This window comes from Trichechus manatus, unplaced genomic scaffold (assembly GCF_000243295.1).
Source record: "Trichechus manatus latirostris isolate Lorelei unplaced genomic scaffold, TriManLat1.0 scaffold00040, whole genome shotgun sequence".
Taxonomy (NCBI): domain Eukaryota; kingdom Metazoa; phylum Chordata; class Mammalia; order Sirenia; family Trichechidae; genus Trichechus; species Trichechus manatus.
In genome coordinates, this window is record NW_004443976.1 from 9534040 (window position 1) to 9554001 (window position 19962).

At 42.1% G+C, this 19962-nt stretch overlaps 1 protein-coding gene across 1 annotated transcript in view; it reads right to left on the minus strand.

Moving 5' to 3' along the window:
* The window catches only part of GLP2R (glucagon like peptide 2 receptor), a 106040-nt gene extending 88013 nt beyond the window's left edge, over positions 1-18027 (minus strand). The window contains exons 1-3 of the mRNA XM_004375982.1: positions 17839-18027; positions 5356-5443; positions 2801-2905 (exon numbers count right to left, since the gene is read on the minus strand). Of these exons, the coding sequence (XP_004376039.1) occupies positions 2801-2905; positions 5356-5443; positions 17839-18027 (382 nt within the window). The remainder of the gene's footprint in view (positions 1-2800; positions 2906-5355; positions 5444-17838) is intronic.
* Positions 18028-19962: the final 1935 nt, after the last annotated feature.

Sequence of the window (19962 nt, forward strand, 5' to 3'; positions counted from 1 at the left end):
AATCCAAAAAACACAAAATAATAAATGCTGGAGAGGTTGTGGAGAGACTGGAACACTTATACACTGCTGGTAGGAATGTAAAATGGTACAGCCACTTTGGAAATAGATTTAGCACTTCCTTAAAAAGCTAGAAATAGAAGTACCATACGATCCAGCAATCCTACTCCTTGGAATATATCCTGGAGAAATAAGAGCCATCACACGAATAGATATACGCACACCCATGTTCACTGCAACACTGTTCACAATAGCAAAAAGATAAAAACAACCTAGGTGTCCATCAAAGGACATATGGATAAACAAATTGTGGTATATTCACACAATGGAATACTATGCAAAGATAAAGAACAACGATGAATCCGTGAAACATAACATGGAGGAATCTGGAAGGCATTATACTGAGAGAATTTAGTCAGTCGTAAAAGGCCAATATTGTATAAGACCACTATTGTAAGAGCTCAAGAAAAGGTTTAAACACAGAAGAAAAGATTCTTTGATGGTTATGAGGGTAGGGAGGGAGAGGGGTATTCACTAACTAGATAGTAGATGAGAATTATCTTAGGTGAAGGGAAAGACAACACCCAATACATGGGAAATGAGCACAACTGGACTAAATCAAAAGCTTAACAGTTTCCTGAATACAACCAAACACTTTGAGGGACAGAGTAGCAGAGGTAGAGGTCTGGGGACCATGGTTTCAGGGGACATCTAGGTCAATTGGCATAACAAAGTTTATCAAGAAAATGTTCGACATCCCACTTTGGTGAGTGGTGTCTGGGGTCTTAAAAGCTAGCAATTAGCCGTCTAAGATGCATCAATTGGTCTCAACCTACTTGGAACAAAGGAGAATGAAGACCACCGAAGACACAAGGAAAATACTAGCCCAAGAGACAGAAAGGGTCACATAAACCAGAGACTCCATCACCTGAGACCAGAAGACCTAGATGGTGCCCAGCTAACACCAATGATCGCCCTGAGAGGGAACACAACAGAGAGTCTCTGACAGAGCCGGAGAAAAGTAGGGTGCGTAACTCAGATTCATATAAAAAGAACAGACTTAAGGGTTTGACTAAGACTCGAGGGACCCCAGAAGACATGGCCCCCGGACTCTCTGTTAGCCCAAAACTGAAACCATTCCAAGGCCAACTCTTCAGACAAAGATTAGACCAGACTATGGGACATAAAATGATACTCGTGAAGAGAGTGCTTCTTAGCTCAAGCAGATACATGAGACTAAACAGGCAGCTCCTGTCCAGAGGTGAGATGACAAGGCAGAGAGGTTCAGGAGCTGGTTGAATGGACATGGGAAAGGAGGGGTGGAAAGGAGGGGTGTGCTGTCACAATATAGGGTGAGCAGCTAGGGTCACATAACAATGTGTGTATAAATTTTTGTATGAGAAACTAACTTGAATTGTAAACTTTCATTTAAAGCACAATAAAAAAAAGAAAAGGGAGAAAAATAAATAAATAAATAAAAGGAACACAATCTGAGTCCCTCAAGGATGCCAAAACTGCTGTTTTGAAGTGGTGTAAATTGAAGCGTGCAGAATTCTTTAAGGGAAGGGTTAGAGAGATGGAAACACCGCCTTTAGAAGTGCATAGACCTAGATGGAGGCTATGTCAAGAAACAATAGCTTTACATTTTGATATTTTTGTTTAATAAAGGTTTCTATGATTTTGTAATAATACTTTCAGACTTATACCCCCTTATATATAAAACATACGTTAAAATCTTAAACCCTGTACCTATAAATATGACCCTGTTTGGAAATAGGAGTTTTTCTTTTGTTACATTAATGAGGTCATACCAGGGTAGTGTAGATCCTAAACCTAATCACTTCTGAGTTATAAAAAGACCAGAATAGACACAGAGACACACACAAGGGAAGATAGACATCAAGGAATGCCAAGGATTTCCAGCAGACAACAAAAACTAAGAAAGAGGCTCACAGAAGGAATTGCTGTGGCTGAGAACCTGATTTGGACTTTTAGCCTCCAAAACTGTGAGAAAATACATTTCTGTTCTTTAAAGACACCCACTTGTGGTATTTCTGTTGTGGCAGCACTAGGTAACTAAGACAACCATCCTGGGTTCCTAAGTGATATTCACTTCCTTTAAGTAGGTGGTTAAATTCTCTATCCAAGTCCTATAAGGTTGAAAAGCACTAATTCAATGGCACCTCCTTCCTATGCTTATAAAAATCCAGTTACCATCAAGTTGATTCCTATTGATGGTGACCCTATCTGTGCAAGAGCAGGACTGGTCCATAGGGTTTTCAATGGCTGATTTTTTGGAAGCAGATCACCAGGTCTTTCTTCTGAGGTGCTTCTGGGTGGGCTAAAACCTCCAACCTTTCAGTTAACAGCCAAGTGCATTCACTGTTTGTATTTAAGGGTAGTTTTAAATCTGTTGTCCTCATCTAACAAGCTAAATGTTGTGTGGCTGTGAGCATCCCAATCTTTCCCCTCCACCTCTTTCTCCTCTCCAATACAGTAATAATTCTTGCCCTCACTGCAGCCAAATTCTGTGGTAGCAGGGACTGGACCCTACAGTCTTCAAAGCAAAGAGCTGTTATATAAATGAAACATCCAGGAATAGAATCTCAGAAGACAAGAGGAGAAGCAGAAAGAAGAAGAAAGATATATTACTGAGAGTTTAGAGGGGGACCTTTTGCAGGGAGAAGGGACATGAGAAAAGCACTTGATTGGAGCCCTCTCTCTAACCTCCCCCTGGCTGGTCTACCAGGAGGGACTAGCCTTTAAAGGAACTGTTGGAAATTGGTAGAATATGACTTATTACCTTCACGCCACCAAGGTAAATATGAAGGGCAGGGAACGGAGACATTTCCCGGAGAGGAATGAGGCCAGCACACATACTTATCAAACGTCCCATTACAAAATATGCCTGTGGAGAGAAAACAAAATCAAAAAAAAAAAAAAAAACAGCTGCCATGGAGTTGACTCTAACTCATGATGACTCCATGTGTGCAGAGTAGAACTGTACTCCATAGATTTGTCAATGGTTGTAACCTTTTGGAAGCAGATGGCCAGGCTTGTCTTCTGAGGCTCCTCTGGGTGGGTTCAGACCACCAATCTTTCAGTTCATAGTCAAGCGCACTAACGTTTTATGCCACCCAAGTTCTCCTCTGCAGAAAGAAGAGGGGTCCAATGAAAAGCCATGTTTGAGCACAAGGCTCACAGATGCAGGAAGAAGCAACCAGGAGCCCAGAGCCCACCTCCCTGGCATTGGAAGCTGATGGGACCTGTGCAGGGACCAGACAGGTCAGGGATGAGGAAGGAAGGAAGGAAAAGGGGGGCTGGACAGGAATGCTTAATGCAGCACCAAATATTGTGGCTTTGTCTACCCAACGTGACCTCTGGCCGTGGTCCAGTCGGTTATGTCAATGTGCACATCACACTGATTTTGGTTTATTTTACATGAACTAAACTCTCACAGGAACTTGGGTTCAGGAGGACACTTGGAAGTTCAGCCAATGGCCTTCTGCTCCATAGATAACTAAACAGTTATTCAACTTTCACCAGTTAGATCCCAGAAAAACTTCACCCTGTGAAACACAAAATGACCAATAGATCTAAGGTGATCTGTGGAATTACTGAGGTTTTTAGACACTTATATCCAACATAAGAAATACCTGTCATATTTCTCCCTGTGAAGACTAATCCAATGGTCATTATGAAATATTCAGACCATCCCAAGCTCAGGGGATGTGTTATACCCAGCACTTGGCACTGGGAAGCTACAGACATAAGACTCAGCCTTATAGGCTTCTAGCAATCAAATGAAGGGCTTGTTTCAGGCTGGGTCCCAAACTTCCATGTTGCAAACTCCTGACCCCTGGGAGCAAGCATCATTTCCCACCATGTACTCCCTATTAGGCTAGAATGCAGGGGCCTCTTGGAGTGAGCAGCCAGTTTAATGGCATCCAAACCCTTGCAAACTCAGATCTGCTAGGGTATGAGCTGACTTGGGGCATGTTGACGAGCTGGCAGCAAGGGGTCAGTATTGGTCTGGTGATGCAAGTGCTCAGCTGACCGAGCTGCTAATGGCATGGCTTCAGAAGAAGACCTGCCCTGCTCTCACCTCAGAAAACAGTATTGCCCAGAGTGGGAGGTGGTTCTTATAACTGATAACAAGCCTTGATTATTCCTGTCTGGGATGAAGGAATCTTTAGAGGGAGAGGGCTGTGGCTTGGAGCCTGGAAATGCCTTCAAGTCAGGAAAAGGAATGGAGTGTTTATAGTCTCCTGCCAACCTCCACGCCTCTGAATGAAATAATCTGAAAGAAGCAGGGAAGGAGAGAAGGGGCAGCTTTCATCCATGGTCCCCAATGCTCAGAGGCAAGGGGTCAAGGCTTCTTCTCCTTCTCCTCCTCCTCCTCCTTTCTTTTTAAGGTGGGCATATACATCTAGATGCACACAGAGTCAACGTGTGGGCAGAGACACCATGAACATGATCAAACTACTAAAACATTTGCTAAAATGCTCTAAACTTAGTGTAGACTTGGATAAGAGAAATATTATTACTCAGATTTAGTTAACACCCTAGGAGACTGGGAACCCAACTCCTCCCCCCTTCCCACCACACAATAACCCATAACCCATTGCCATCGAGTCTATTCTGACTCATAGCAACCCTACAGGACAGAGTAGAACTGCCCCATAGGGTTTCTGAGGCTGTAATCTTTATCGAAGCAGACTGCCACATCTTTCTTCCACAGAGCGGCCGGTGGGTTCAAACTGCCAACCTTTTGGTTAGCAGCCGAGCACTTAACCACTGTGCCACAGGGCTCCTTCCCTTGAAATAGATTCCCAAATTAATTCACAACAGTAACTCATGTCATGTGAGTGTGCCGTGATATTGTTTTTTATCAAAGATGGCAACACCAGTATATATCCCATCTCACATGCTCTTTTTACAATGAGAGGTAGGGGTCTATGTTACCTCCCCTTGAACTTGGTAGACCTTTGCAACATTATTACCCACTGAACATATCAGAAATGACACTGTGTGACTAAGGCTAGGTCATAAAAGGCAATATCGCCTCCAGTGACGCTTGCTCTTGGAACCCAGCCACCATACTGTAAGAAAGCCAGGCCATGTGCAGAAACCATGTGGAGATATTCTGGCCAACAATCCCAGCTAGACTCTCAGTTGACAGCCAGATCAACCAAGAGGGAACAAAATAATGTCTCAGTAAGCCATCCCCCTTGTGCCCTGTCTGAATTCCTGACCCACAGAAACTATGACAGATAATAAATGATTATTGTTTTTTTAAGCCACTAATTTTTGGGGTAATTTGTTACACAACCAGAGATAACTAATACATGCGCTTACCAGAAGTTTCCTTGAGTAAGTCTCTCAGACACTTCTCTTTGTACTCAGCCCACTTCCGGGTTGTCTCCTCAAGGAGAGAGCCTGTAACCTGAGCAGACAAAAACATGGTGACTCCCAGAGAGCTGTAAACACAGGTGTGACCCTGCTATCATCTCACACCGTGATTCTCAGACCTTCTCCCTCAAGTAACCCTAATGGCCTGCACCAAGAACAGAATGCCTTTGGCATCTTCTGTTCTACCTTAAAAATGCATGTGATTAAAGAAATGGAAAAACTAATCATTAACTTTACATGGAAAGGGAAGAGGCCCCAGATAAGTAAAGCACTATCAAAGAAGAAGAATAAAATAAGAAGACTCACACAACCTGACCTCAGAACCTACTATATAGCTACAGTAGTCAAAACAGCCTGGTACTGGTACAACGACAGACACACTGACCAGTGGAATAGAATTGAGAACCCAGATGTAAATCCATCCACCTATGGTCACCTGATCTTTGACAAGGGCCCAAAGTCCATCAAATGGGGAAAAAATAGTCTTCTTAACAAATCGTGCTGGCAAAACTGGATGTCCATCTGCAAAAAAATGAATCTGGACCCATATCTCACACCAAACACAAAAACTAATTCAAAATGGATCAAAGACCTAAATATAAAACCCAAAACAATAAAAATCATAGAAGAAAAAATAGGATCAACGCTAGAGGCCCTAATACACCGCATAAACAGAATACAAACTATCACAATACACAAACACCAGAAGATGAGCTAGATAACTGAGATCGTCTAAAAATTAAATGATTATGCTCATCAGAAGACTTCATCGAAAGAGTAAAAAGAGAACCTACAGACTGGGAAAAATATTTTGGCTATGAAAAATTTGACAAAGTTCCAATCTCAAAAATCTAAAGGAAAATCCAACACCTTTACAACAAAAAGACAAATAATCCAATTAAAAAAAGGGCAAAGGATATTACAGACGCTTCACCAAAGAAGACATTCAGGTGGCTAACAGACACATGAGAAAATGATCGCAATCAACAGCCATTAGAGAAATAAAAATCAAAACCTCAATGAGATACCATCTCACCCCGACATTACTGGCACAAATTGAAAAAACAGAAAATGACAAATGTTGGAGAGGCTGCGGGGAGATTGGAACTCTTATGCACTACTAGTGGGAATGCAAAATGGTACAACCATTTTGGAAAAAGATATGCCACTTCCTTAAAAAGCTAAAAATAGAAATACCATATGATCCATCAATCCCACTCCTAGGAATATATCCTAGAGAAATAAGAGCCATCACACAAACAGACATATGCACACCCATGTTTATTGCAACATTATTCACAATAGCAAAAATACAGAAACAACCTAAGAGCCCATCAACAGATGAATGGATAAACAATGTATGGTACAGACACATAATAGAATACAACTCAACAATAAAGAACAATGATGAATCTGCTAAACATCTCACAACAGGGATGAATCTGTAGGGTATTATGCTGAGTTAAGTAAGTTAATCACAAAAGGACAGACATAGTATGAGACCACTATTATAAAAATCCATAAAAAGGTTTACATACGAAAAGAAACAATCTTTGATGGTTACAAGGGAGGGGAAGGGTGGGGAGGGGAAAACACTAAATAAACAATAGATAAGTGGTTACTTTGGTGAAGGTAAGATAGTACACAATACTGAGGAAGCCAGTACAACTTGACCAAGGCAAAGTCATGGAAGTTCCATAGACACATCCAAACTCCCTAAGGGACTGAATTACTGGGATGAGGACTGGGACCATGGTCTTGGGGTATATCTAGCTCAATTGGTATGACATAGTTTATAATAAAATGTTCTACATTCTACTTTGGTGAGTGGTGTCTGGGATCATAAAAGCTTGTGAGGGGCCATCTAAGATACCCCACTGGTCCCACCTGGTCTGGAGCAAGGGAGAATGAAGAAAACCAAAGACACAAGGGAAAGATTAGTCCCAAGGACAAATGGACCACAACTACCACAGCCTTCACCAGACTGAGTCCAGTACAACTAGATGGTGCCTGGCTACCACCACCGACTGCTCTGACAGGGATCACAATAGAGGGTACCAGACAGAGCTGGAGAAAAATGTAGAAAAAAATTCTAACTCACAAAAAAAGACTAGACTTACTGGTCTGACAGAGACTAGAGAAACCCCAAGAGTATGGCCCCTGGACATCCTTTTAACTTAGTACTGAAGTCACTCCTGAGGTTCACCCTTCAGCCAAAGATTAGACAGACCCATCAAACAAAATGAGACTAACTGGGCACACCAACCCAGGGGCAAGGACAAGAAAGCAGGAAGGGACAGGAAAGCTAGTAATGGAGAATGCAAGGTCAAGAAGGGAGAGTGTTGACATGTCATGGGGTTGGCAACCAATGTCACAAAACACTATGTGCATTAATTGTTTAATGAGAAATTAATTCGCTCTGTAAACCTTCATCTAAAGTACAATAAAAAAAGAAAAAAATACGTGTGAATTTTGCTTCTGATTTTAATACAAATATAAAAGATTTTTTTTCAAAATCTTCAAGTGAGTTGAGCTTTCAAAAGGGTGCAATAAGCTTCTCTTGAAGTTTCACATCCTCACAAACAAGTGGTTGCACACCCCTAAGACTGTGCTGATCCCAGAGAGAGAAGCATTGCATTGAGAAAGGCACAATGATATGTCAGAAAAGGGTCCAGAGAGTTGGAGGGGCCTACACCATCCATCCAGGGTCCTGGGGCTCCGGAGTCAAAGACAATGGGTGTATGGATGCTTTGCTGTTGTACTGAAGCTTTGGGATTTTTTTTCTTCCTTACACTAACTATCCTGTCCCATTTTGTCATGGATTGAATTATGTCCCCCATAAAATGTGTGAAACGGAGAAAAGACTGAAGTTGTCAAGGATTTCATTTTACCTGGATCCACAATCAACACCCATGGAAGTAGCAGTCAAGAAATCAAAAGACGCATTGCATTGGGCAAATCTGCTGCAAAAGACCTCTTTAAAGTGTTAAAAAGCAAAGATGTCACCTTGAAGACTAAGGTGCGCTCCTGACCCAAGCCATGGTATTTTCAGTCGCATCGTATGCATGAGAAAGCTGGACAATGAATAAGGAAGACCGAAGGAGAACTGACCCCTTTGAATTGTGGTGTTGGCAAAGAATACTGAATATACCATGGACTGCCAAAAGAACGAACAAATCTGTCTTGGAAGTACAACCAGAATGCTCCTTAGAAGCAAGGATGGCAAGACTACATCTTACATACTTCGGACATGTTGTCAGGAACAATCAGTCCCTGGAGAAGGACATCACGTATGGTAAAGTAGAGGGTCAGCAAAAAAGAGGAAGGCACTCAGTGAGACTGATTGACACAGTGGCTGCAACAATGGGTTCAAGCATAATGATTGTGGGTATGGCACAGGATGGGGCAGTGTTTCCTTCTGTAGTACACAGGGTTGCTGTGAGTCAGAACCGACTCAATGTCACCTAACAACAACAACAAAAAATGTGTATATCAATTTGCCTGGGCCGTGATTCCCAGTATTGTGTGACTGTCCACCATTCTGTCATCTGATGTGATTTTCCTATATGTTGTAAATCCTGCCTCTGTTATGTTAATGAGGGGGATGGGCGGTAGTTGTGTTAGTGAGGCAGGATTCAATCTACAAGACTGGATTGTGTCTTGAGGCAATCTCTTTTGAAATATAAAAGAAGGGAACAGAGAGACAGGGGGACCTCATACCACCAAGAAAGCAGTGCCAGGAACAGAGCATGTCCTTTGGACCTGGGATTCCTGTGCAGAGAAGCTCCTAGTCTGGGGGAAGATTGATGAGAAGGCTGACAGAGACAGAAAGCCTTCCGCTGGAGCTGACGTCCTGAATTTGGATTTTTAGCCTACTTTACTGTGAGGAAATAAACATCTCTTTATTAAAGCCATCCACTTGTGGTATTTATGTTATAGCAGCACTAGATGACTAAGACACATTCAAAAAAAAAAAAAGCAAACCCATAGCTGTCAAGTTGATTCTAACTCACAGTGACCTCATGTTACAGAGTAGCACTGCTCCTTAGGGTTTTCTTGACTGTAATCTTTATAGAAGCAGATCACCAGGCCTTTCTTCCATGGTGCTGCTGGTGTGAGTTCAAACCACCTATCTTTTGCACCACCTCGGACTTTCCTGTTCCATAGAACCTTGGAAATACAGCATAAGCTTTTTGGACTTTCTAGATGGTTCGGTTATCTAACAACTTCTAACTGGGTATTTGTACCACTTTGTTGTTGTTTTAAGATGGTTTTCTCTTCTGTTGTTTAATTTACTCTTCTCTGTTGAGCACCTTTTGTGTGCCAGGCCTTCCATTAAGGAGGAATTGAAAGGGATACAAAAATGAGCAAGATACAGTTCCTGCCCTAAAGGCCTTAGAATCTGCTAAAAATACCAGTTGTTGTAAAGTTAATAGGGACCCCATGTGCATCAGAGTAGAACTGTGTTTCACAGGATTTCCAATGGCTGATTTTTTGGAAGTAGATCACTAGGCCTTTTTACTGAGGAGCCTCTGGTTATACTCAAACCACCAACCTTTTTGTTAGCAGCCAAGCACATTGACCAAAGATAAGACAATTATGTAATTGACTGTTAATACAAAGTCAAGTGACATTCTTGTCCTATCATCCTCTACTTCCAAACAGGCTCCTCCCCTTGTGGCCCAGTCCCGGGCATCATTGTCCTTTCGATCACAAATCAGACACCAAGAGCCATCCTCAACTTCTCCCTCACCCTCACCCCCACATTTAACCAGTCACCAGATTCTGTCAATTGTACCCCTTAAATTTCTCTCCTGTCCAACCCTGCCTTCCATTTCCTCCACCTCTGGACTGGCACCACTATCCATCCTCCATGCTGTTCCAGAGCACAGATCTGAGCATAGGGCTTTTCTGCTTAAAGTCTTGCACTTATGGCCTGGAGACTCAAGATTCAACATCTCAGCCATCTTCGTCCCAAATCTCTCCATACTGTCATGCTCCTTCATGACTTTGTATCTTTGCACATCCCACTGGCACTCCTTCCCACCCCTTTTTTCACCTGGCTGACTCTTATTCACGCTTTGAGGCTCAACATCAAATGAAGAGACCTCTGGGAAGTCGTACTTGGCCACTTCTCTCCCGGAAGTCTTGAGCTAGTAATGCTTCTCAGTGCCACTTGACTCTACACGTGAGTGATTCCTAGGGCCCATCACACTGTGTTGTCATTGGCTGTTCACTTGTCCATCTCCCTCACTGCTCTGTAAGTTCTTTTAGGGATGAGATCAATCTTTCACCTCTGAGTACAAGCTGTTAGCAAGGGCAGGAGTCATTGCCCTCATGTTTCCTCATTTTACAACTAAAGAAACTGAGGCACAGAGGCACGGTTGTGGGGGGAGGAAGGCTGAGGGTGGGGAATGCAGGGAGAGGGGGTTAAATATGGCATCTGGGCTAAGGTCACTCAATTCACCAATTGACTTTGAGATTTGTCCCATCTCACAAAGAGTAGTAAACTTAAGTACTTTCTTGGATGAGGCAAATAATCCAAAAGAGTGATAGGAGGGGTAACAATAGGGAGTGGGGAAGCCTGTGGCCTGGGGAGACATTAGATCTAAAGGCATTCAAATTCATTTAAGCAACACACACACACACATACACACACACACACAAAACCCATCTATTGGTCCAAGGAGCAGCAAGCTTTCAAATTATGAGTTATTAGTCCAATCTACCCTCTCTTTTTACATCATGTTTGGTAGAGCAGAGGGTCAACAAAAACGTTTAATGAGATAAAATGGAATAATAGCCACAGCATGGACTCAAACATACCAATGATCATGAAGATGGCACAGGATTAGGCAACATTTCATTCTGTTGTACATAAGGTTGCTATGAGTTGTAATCATCTTGACAGCAACCAACAACAACAGACCCTCTGTCTCCTTTGCCCAGATGCCCTCTCTACTGACACACATACACTATCGCACTCCTGATGGAGTCTGTGGGTGGCTCCTTTACATCTTTTCCAGAGAATCACAAAGTCAACTTTTTGAAGAACTAGTGTGGTCATCTTGACCAGAAGTTCCCAAACTTTCTCAGTTCATGGTGCCCTTAGTGTCTCAGTAATTTTTTCACAGCACTCCTAGGCCAAAAGAAATATCTAATGTTGCATTTATTAAGTAAATAGGTCAAACCACTTAGTAAATAGTGATGTCTTAATAACTTAGTGCCTATTGGGCATTACACTACTTCTCCAATCTTAGAATCAGATTAAACATTGCCATCTGTCATGGATTGAATTGTGTTCCCCAAAAACGTGTCAGCTTGGCTGCCATGTTTCTAAGTAGCTTGGCAGTAATGCAATGATGTAGTTTGGCAGTTATGTAATGACGTAATTTGGTAGTTATGTAATGATGCAATCATCCTCCATTTTGTGATCTGATGTAATTGTCCTCCATTGTGGTATTGTGTAATTATCCTCCATTTTATGTGTTATAAATCCTAAACCTCTACATGTTAACGAGGCAGGATTAGTGTGGGGTGTATTTTGAGTCACACCCTTACTCAAGTCACAGCCTTACTCAAGTAAATCATATCCTTACTCAAGTCACACCCTTGCTTATGTCACACTTTTTATCTTACAAGAGATAAAAGGAGAATAAGCGAGCAGAGGGAAGGGGGACCTCACTAACACCAAGAAAAAAGAGCTGGGAGTGGGGTGCGTCCTTTGAACCTGGGGTCCCTGCACTGAGAACCTACTAGACTGATTGACGCCAAGACACATGGAGATCTCCAAGGGACACTGGGCCCACAGATGTTGAAAGGAGACAAGCACTTTCCCCCAGAGCCAACAGAGAGAGAAAGCCTTCCCCTAAGCTGGCACCTTGAGTTCAGACTTCTAACCTCCTAAATTGCGAGAGAATGAACTTCTGTTTGTTAAAGCCATTCACTTGTGGTCTTTCAGTTATAGCAGCACTAGATAACTAAGACACTATCTTAATTTCCTATTTTACATTGATTTTCATGTCATACTTGCTTTTTATCACAGTAAGTGCAAAAACTCAACTTCGCAAAGATATGATGACATCCAAAGGAATGCAGTGTGATCTAATGTTGAAACTGTGCAGGACTTTGAGCTAGTAGTTTGCACAGTGTCTGGCAGATGTCATACATCACTGTACTTCCCTTGAAATTTTAAAATATCTCGCAGCACCCCTGTGAGTTCACAGCAGCATCTTAGGACACCTTAGAACACAGTTTGGAAACCATGGGATTAACCAATAAGTCATAAGAATGATGATGATGATGATGAAACAATTGGCATATTTATCCCTTGGTTTCAGTCTCCAAAGAGCTTTCAATCTCTACTAACAATATGTCTCCCTGAGTTATGGCCCAGGAGGTAAGATGTAAGTTTATTATGTAAACATTCTAGTGGGACCACAACTGAACCGATACTATTTTTATAAATTCAGAGATAGGTTGATAACTAAATAATAAGCCCCCAGAATCTTCCGAGTCATCAAAAGAAGATGCTATTTTGAATGAGGTGCTATTTATGCCCTCAGGAACCTCACTGGAACCTAACTGAGGAAGAAATAAAATCAGCTATCTATGTGAGTTATCCCTGGACTAGCATTCCTCTACGCCCCTGCACTTTGTCATGGCTAATGTCCATAGTCAAAAGCAGAAAAACAAAAAGCTCTAAAAATACTGCATTTGGTAAGTCAAAGAGTCATGCTGTCTTCTCAAGTACTGGTCCTGAAGACCCCTAGAAACACAAGTTCAACCACAGCCAGTCTGCCAGATTCCAACACAAAGTACTGAGGAAAGGACATATATAAGTGGACTTTTTTCTAACTGGAAAAGTCCAACTTGGTCTTAATTTCTCTTTCCCTTGGGCAACCAGCAAAAACAACTGACTTGACTGAGAAGGAATTAAGGAAAATGTGGGGTGGGGGAGACTTCTATTGCCTCCCTTTAAATAAATCTTCCATTTTTCTTTGTTAGAGAAGGAATACACTTCACTGTAGTTAAAATAGAAATTATAGATAAACAAAAAGGGGAAAAGGTGGAATCATAACCTCATTACCCAGAAATTACCATCTCTTTCCAGAATCTTCTCTCTGTTCACATAAATTTTTTTTTCCTTCTTCGCTTCCTTTTCTTTTTATTTTAACCCAAATGGGAATCATACTATGTTGTCAGTGGCGTCAGTAGGAAGGTGTGAGAGGTACAGAACTCATTGGGCGACACTGTCAGAGGGGCTGACGCCAAAATGACTTCTATAAGGTTTTTGTGCAGTGTTTGAGCAGAAATTTATTATTTTTTCATAAAAATATCTGTGTCGTTAGTTATAACAACAAAAAGCCCAGCTTACACATATCAATATACCTACGAGGCTAAAACTCTATGATAGTTTACTTTTTGAAACTTCTAACGTGCTCTGGTCAGAGCTATCATTATTACCCAATTACAATGAGGCTTTAAATCACGTGGTTTCATCTGCATGTGCTACAAGCACACTTTGTCATTTTCATTGCTGCTGGTGTTTTTCTAGTCAACTGATTTTGTCAAGTTTTTTGGTATTTTAGCTACCATATTGTGGTAATCAGCATTTGCGAATCTATCAATAACTTTTTTGAGAACGAAGTAGTAATTAAAGGAAAAGAAGGAGTGATATATGGGAATTGTTATTTACGAGTAACATTAGTACAAAAAATATTACTAAGGATTCTGTATGGTCTGGTATGGGAGGAGGTTCATGGGGGGGTGACACCATGAGTTACTGCACTGGGTGACACCAACCCTAGTGACACCACTGTACGTTGTAGCCTTTTTTCACTAGAAAATATAGTGCAGATATAGTTTCATTTCAAGAAATACACTTCTAAAACACCATTTTAACAGCTATATAATAGTCTATGGATGGATGTAATGTAATGTATTTTTTAAATCCTCTAGCATTGAACGTCTAAGTTGTTTTCGGATGTTTGCTAAATATAAATGATGTTGTAGTGAAAATCCTCATTAAATTTTTTAGCACAACTTTATTTTCCCAGGAGAAATTCTTTGAATTGGAATTTCTGGGTCATAGTGTGTGCATGTTTGTAGGTTTTTGGTAATATACTGCCAAACTGTCTATTCTCACCAAAAAAAAATTTAATTTAAAAATCTGCACCACTTTCAGCCACCACCAGCAATGTATGAAAGGGCCACAAATCCATTTCTCAAAGAGCCTTATGTTTTTGTGACGCCAAAGCTTATGTTTATGTTTTTATAATGGGCTTACGTTTTTATGATGCCAAAGAAACTGTTAATTAAGTTAAATGAGGGGAGGTGGGGTGAGGAGAGCACTATTTCCCTGCTTGAACTTTGAAACTAAACTATGCCTGAGAATTTCTCATTAAGTGAACTTTATGAAGACTTCCTGCCAAAAAACACACCACAATCATTTATATTCCACGCAGGGAAAGCATCTATAAGCAAAATTCATCATGAAAGTCTATGCAAAGCCTTATAATATAAACATCTGGAGAAAGAAATGGGGCTTAAGATGGAGAACCAAGAGGAGGATGATCAGAATTATAGACACACACTGGAGGACAGACAGGGTCAAGAGATTCTGAGAGCAGAGTGGTTGGCAGAGGGTGGGAGGGGACATTGTTAACCGGCACATTATCAGTTATGAAAACCCCAGAGTGAAAGGGCCAGGCTATGGGTTTACCAGTGTTGTAAGCTGACCTGAGGCACTGCAGATTCTGTTGTCATAATATATAAATATTCATATGTCAACAGCTCCCATGGGGTCCGTGGGAGAAAGAACACAGGACTTCAACACCCTGAATAGCTACAACAGCTCCACCTCTCACAAGCTACATGATTGTGGGCAATCATTTAAACCCTTGAATCTTAATTTTCCCATTTATAAAATGGGTTCAGTAATCATACCTTTCTCCAAGGTTTGTTGTAAAGTATAAACAAGATAGTGTATATGGAGGCATTTCATAATAAAATGCAAGACACTATAGTCTCTGGGTGGTGCAAACAGTTAAGCACTCAGCTACTGCCTGAAAGGTTGAAGGTTCGAGTTCACCCAGAGGCACTTTGGAAGAAATGCCTGGTGATTTGCTTCCCAAAGGTCACAGCCACGAAAACTCTATGATGTGTAGTTCTACTCTGACACACATGGGGTCACCGTGAGTCTGAATCACTTTGATGACAACTGTTTGTTTTTTTTAATAGCAGTGCTTGACACCTAAACCAAAAAAAATATATAAAAACTCCATCAAGTTGATTCCAACTCATAGCAATCCTATAGGACAAGAGTAGAGCTGCCCCATAGGGGTTCCAAGGAGCAGCTAGTAGATTTGAACTGCTGACTTTTTGGTTACCAGCCAAGCTCTTAATCACTGTACTACCAGAGCTCCACTTGACACCTAGCAGGCAATTAATAAATGTGCGTGGATAGAAAGTAACGAAATAGGCAATTTACTGAAAATATCTGGTTTTCACATGAGATACTCAGAGAATTGAAGCAAGGATGAGAGCTCTGTATCAACTCTCCCAACAATGGCCCAGCCACTAACTGATTGGATCACTGGGGCCAGAGACAGATCAGGGCCGCCTGCCCCTCAGGACTGGCCTGGTCACTCAGACAGAGGCTAACATGTCAAGAACTGCATAAAATGGATCACTGGTTGGCCTCACATTTGCAATCACAGAGGCTTGAAGTTAACCTCTGGGAGAATTCGATGCAGAGAATTTGGTAGGGGGCTTCTGCCTATCTAGAAGTCCCTGGGTGGTACAAATAGTTAACACACTCAACTGCTAACTGAAAGATTGAAGGTTCAAGTCTACCCAGAGGCACCTCGGAAGAAAGACCGGGTGATCTACTTCCAAAAGACAGCCACCGAAAACCCTATGGAGCACAGTTCTACTCTGACACACGTGGGATCACCATGAGTCACAGTCTACTCCAAGGGAACTGGTTAGTCCCAGGCTAGCACCAGAGAAAACACGATAAGGTGCACACTGTGTGACATCTGGCACTGCAGCCCTCCCTGTATGGGGGCTCCAGGGGAATGAGAATTCCGAGAAAGGAAAGAAAATAGGATTGCTGCAAACAGGGACTAACTCTGTCCATGGGCCGAGGGAAGAACAGAGCCATTCCTCACGGCACTATCTTGAGATGAGTGTGACGGAGATTCTTTCAAATCATGACCCATTATAAAAATGGAATCCTGAAAAGAGGAGGGCCAAAGGCCTAGCCTCCTTGGATAAGAACAAGGTGATCTTCCAGAACATCCAACTGTAGAGGATGAGTAAACACATTATAATGCATGGTTGAAGCCCTTCAACATCATGCCGTGGATCTACATTTACTGACAGAAAAATGTTGCTCAACCTCTGTGAGACTCAGTTTCCTCATCTTAAAATGGGACTAGCAAGAGAACCTCCCTCACAGGATGGTGGAAGATGTGAAATAATATGAGAGGCGCCTGGCACCAGACTTAATGCATAGTATGTGCTCAATAAAAATGTCATTTTGTGTTGTTAGTGCATTTTGTAAAGAAAAAAGCAGATTGCAAAAAATATTTATAGTATGATCCCATATGTATTTAAAAGGCTGCATGTAAACAAATGGTTGAAAAATATCTGGAGGTATAAGTCCTAAAATATGAATGACGGTGATTTCTGGATGGTGGAATTACAGGGATTTGTAGTGTATATTTATGCTTTTTGTATTTTAGGTTATTTTTTTAACAATGAGTATTCTGTGCTTTTATAATAAGAAAGATAGGAAGGAAGAAGAAAAAAGAAAAAGAAAAAAGAAAGATAAGAGGAGAACAGAGGTAGCAGTTCTTTTATTTATTTTATCTTTTTTTATTGTGCTTATTTATTTCTTTTTATTTTGTTAGGTTTTTTTAAAAAACAGTGAGCATTCTATACTTTTATAATAAACAGAAAGAAAGAAAAGAAGAACGGAAGGAAAGAAGGAAAAAAGAAAGGAAAGGAAGGGAAAAATAAGAACAGAACAGAACTAGCAGTTCTACCTAAATGCTCAAACCTGAGAGAATGAAAAGGCATACTGGAGAATATACGCAGCAATTTTAAATAATATTTACCAAGTTCCCGCTAACATGGGAAAATGCTTATAATAATATGATGCAAAGGGGAAACCAGGATACAAAATGTTTACTGCATCATAGTTTCAGCTGTGTAAAAAATGTAAAGGAAAAGGATTTGAGGACAACATGCCAAAATATTAACAGTGATTACCTCTAAATGCTAGGATTCCAGCTGGTCATTATTTTCCTAATAGTGTTGTCTATTTCCCAGCTTGCCTACAAGAGGCTCAGATTGCTTCTGTAATCAGAAAATGTGCACAACCAATGATAATAAAAATAATAAATAATAAAACGCTCTTACTTGTTTGATGGAAACCAGCAGCACCAGGGCAAGGAAGGGCCTTACTGGGGCCCGGAGAACGAGTTTCTTGTGGGAGGGGAAGGGTCTGGTCCCCCGGGGCGCAGGGGTGCACCTCAGCAGTCCACGGGCTCCAGGCAAGGGCCCCAGTCTTCGTCTCCCAGGCCCTGCCCTGCTCGGTCCCGGCCTCATCGTCCTCCCTGCACTCTCACAAACTTGGGCACATCTCTCAGCCCAGCCGCGATGTACCACAGGCAGCCTCCTCTTGCATTCCTCTTTGTACAACGAGGAAATGTTTGCACAAATCCCCGCCACGCCGCCGAGAGCGTCTGACCCGTCTAGAGAGATCTATGGAATTGCCAAATTTTCTCATCAACAGTGCCTCATCCCCCGCCCCGCTCCCCCCACCCCCAAAGCAGGGAGATTTTTCCCAGACCTTCACCAAGTCAGCTGTGCTCTCTGGGACTTCCTCAGCAGAGGTCAAGGAGAAGGAGGAAGGCGGTCAATGGATTCCAACCCTGAGGGTCCTGCTCAATACAAAGGCCAGGGTGGGACCGTTCCCAAGACTGAGCTTCTGAGGAACAGCTGGCAGGAGAGGACCGCCTTGCGCCAGTTCTGAGGCAGGAGTCTTTGTGAGCGGGGGATATTTCTTACTAAGTCATTTAGCTTGTTAAGGCCAGGCTGAGACCAGCCACAAGGCAGGGCCTCCTCTGTGCCCTGTTTATGCCGAGAGGACATGAGAGACAGTTGCCTGGCCCAGGAGAGAGCAATGCTGCCTTTCATCTCCAGAGACTTAGGTTACATCTACACAATAGCAAAACCCCATGTTAAAAAGTCCAACATTCACTCCTCTTGGCTGCCCACTTGTTCTGAACCATGTCGTTCAGCCCCTTGGAAGATCCTATGGAACTCATGATCCATCACTTACTAACATATTAGTACATTAGTTCATTCTCATCACAATTCACATTTACAAAATCCTCACAACACCCTATGATGGTATCATAATTCTCCACTGGACAGCTGAGAAACATTGAGGTTCAGAGAGGTAAGGTTGCTTGCCCAAGGCTACACAGCAAATAAATGGCAGAGCAGGAATACTCAGGTCTTCTGAGTGGAGTCACCTGACCACAGCTACTTGGTAAGATACATACCCTTTCTCTACCCTCTCTTGGTGAGTTCCTTATCTCTTGTAGGCTCGTCACTGTGCTCAAAAGCTCTGCCTTGCCCTTTTCACCCACCTCTCCATATTCAGCTCCCAGCATCCCCTACCAAGTCTCCCCAGTTTCCTGAACTAGAGGCCCGGGTGGAAGATAGGATTGGATGAAACATCAGATCAGCAAGAAATAAAAACATGTCTTCAGTTAGTTTGCTTTCCATTTGAGTTCAACCATGGGAGTTCATCTCAGTTAATTTATCTGAGTGAATTCTGAACAATTGGGAGAAACAGGTGAGCATTACTTAATGGAAATCTTAAGAATCTAGTGACAAGGGGAAGATGGTGGTATAAACAAATCATCGTTCCAACCCTCCCTGACAAATACAACAAGGAAACAGTGCTCAGCTTTGGGGGACTCTGAATCAGGGAGCAGAGGAACGCAGTGGGGAACTGCACACAGACAAGAATCAACAAATCAACGACTTAGGCAAAGGGAAGGACAGCACAAACTACAGGGGAAGTCAGCACAACTGGACTAAACCAAAGCTAAGAAGTTTCCTGAATACAATCAAATACTTTGAGAGACAGAATAGCAGGGGTAGGGGTCTGGGGACCATGCTTTCAGGGAACATCTAGGTCAATTGGCGTAACAAAGCTTAATAAGAAAATGTTCCGCATCCTACTTTGGTGAGTGGCGTCTGGGGTCTTAAAAGCTTGCAAGCGGCAGTCTAAGATGCATCAATTGGTCCCAACCACCTGGAGTAAAGGAGAACGAAGAAAACCAAAGACACAAGGAAAGTATTAGCCCAAGAGACAGAATGGGCCACATAAACCAGAGACTTCATCAGCCTGAGACCAGAAGAACTAGATGGCGCCCGGCTACCACCAATGAACATCCTGACAGGGAACACAACAGAGAGTCCCTGATGGAGCAGCAGAAGGATGGGGTGCAGAACTCAAATTCTAGT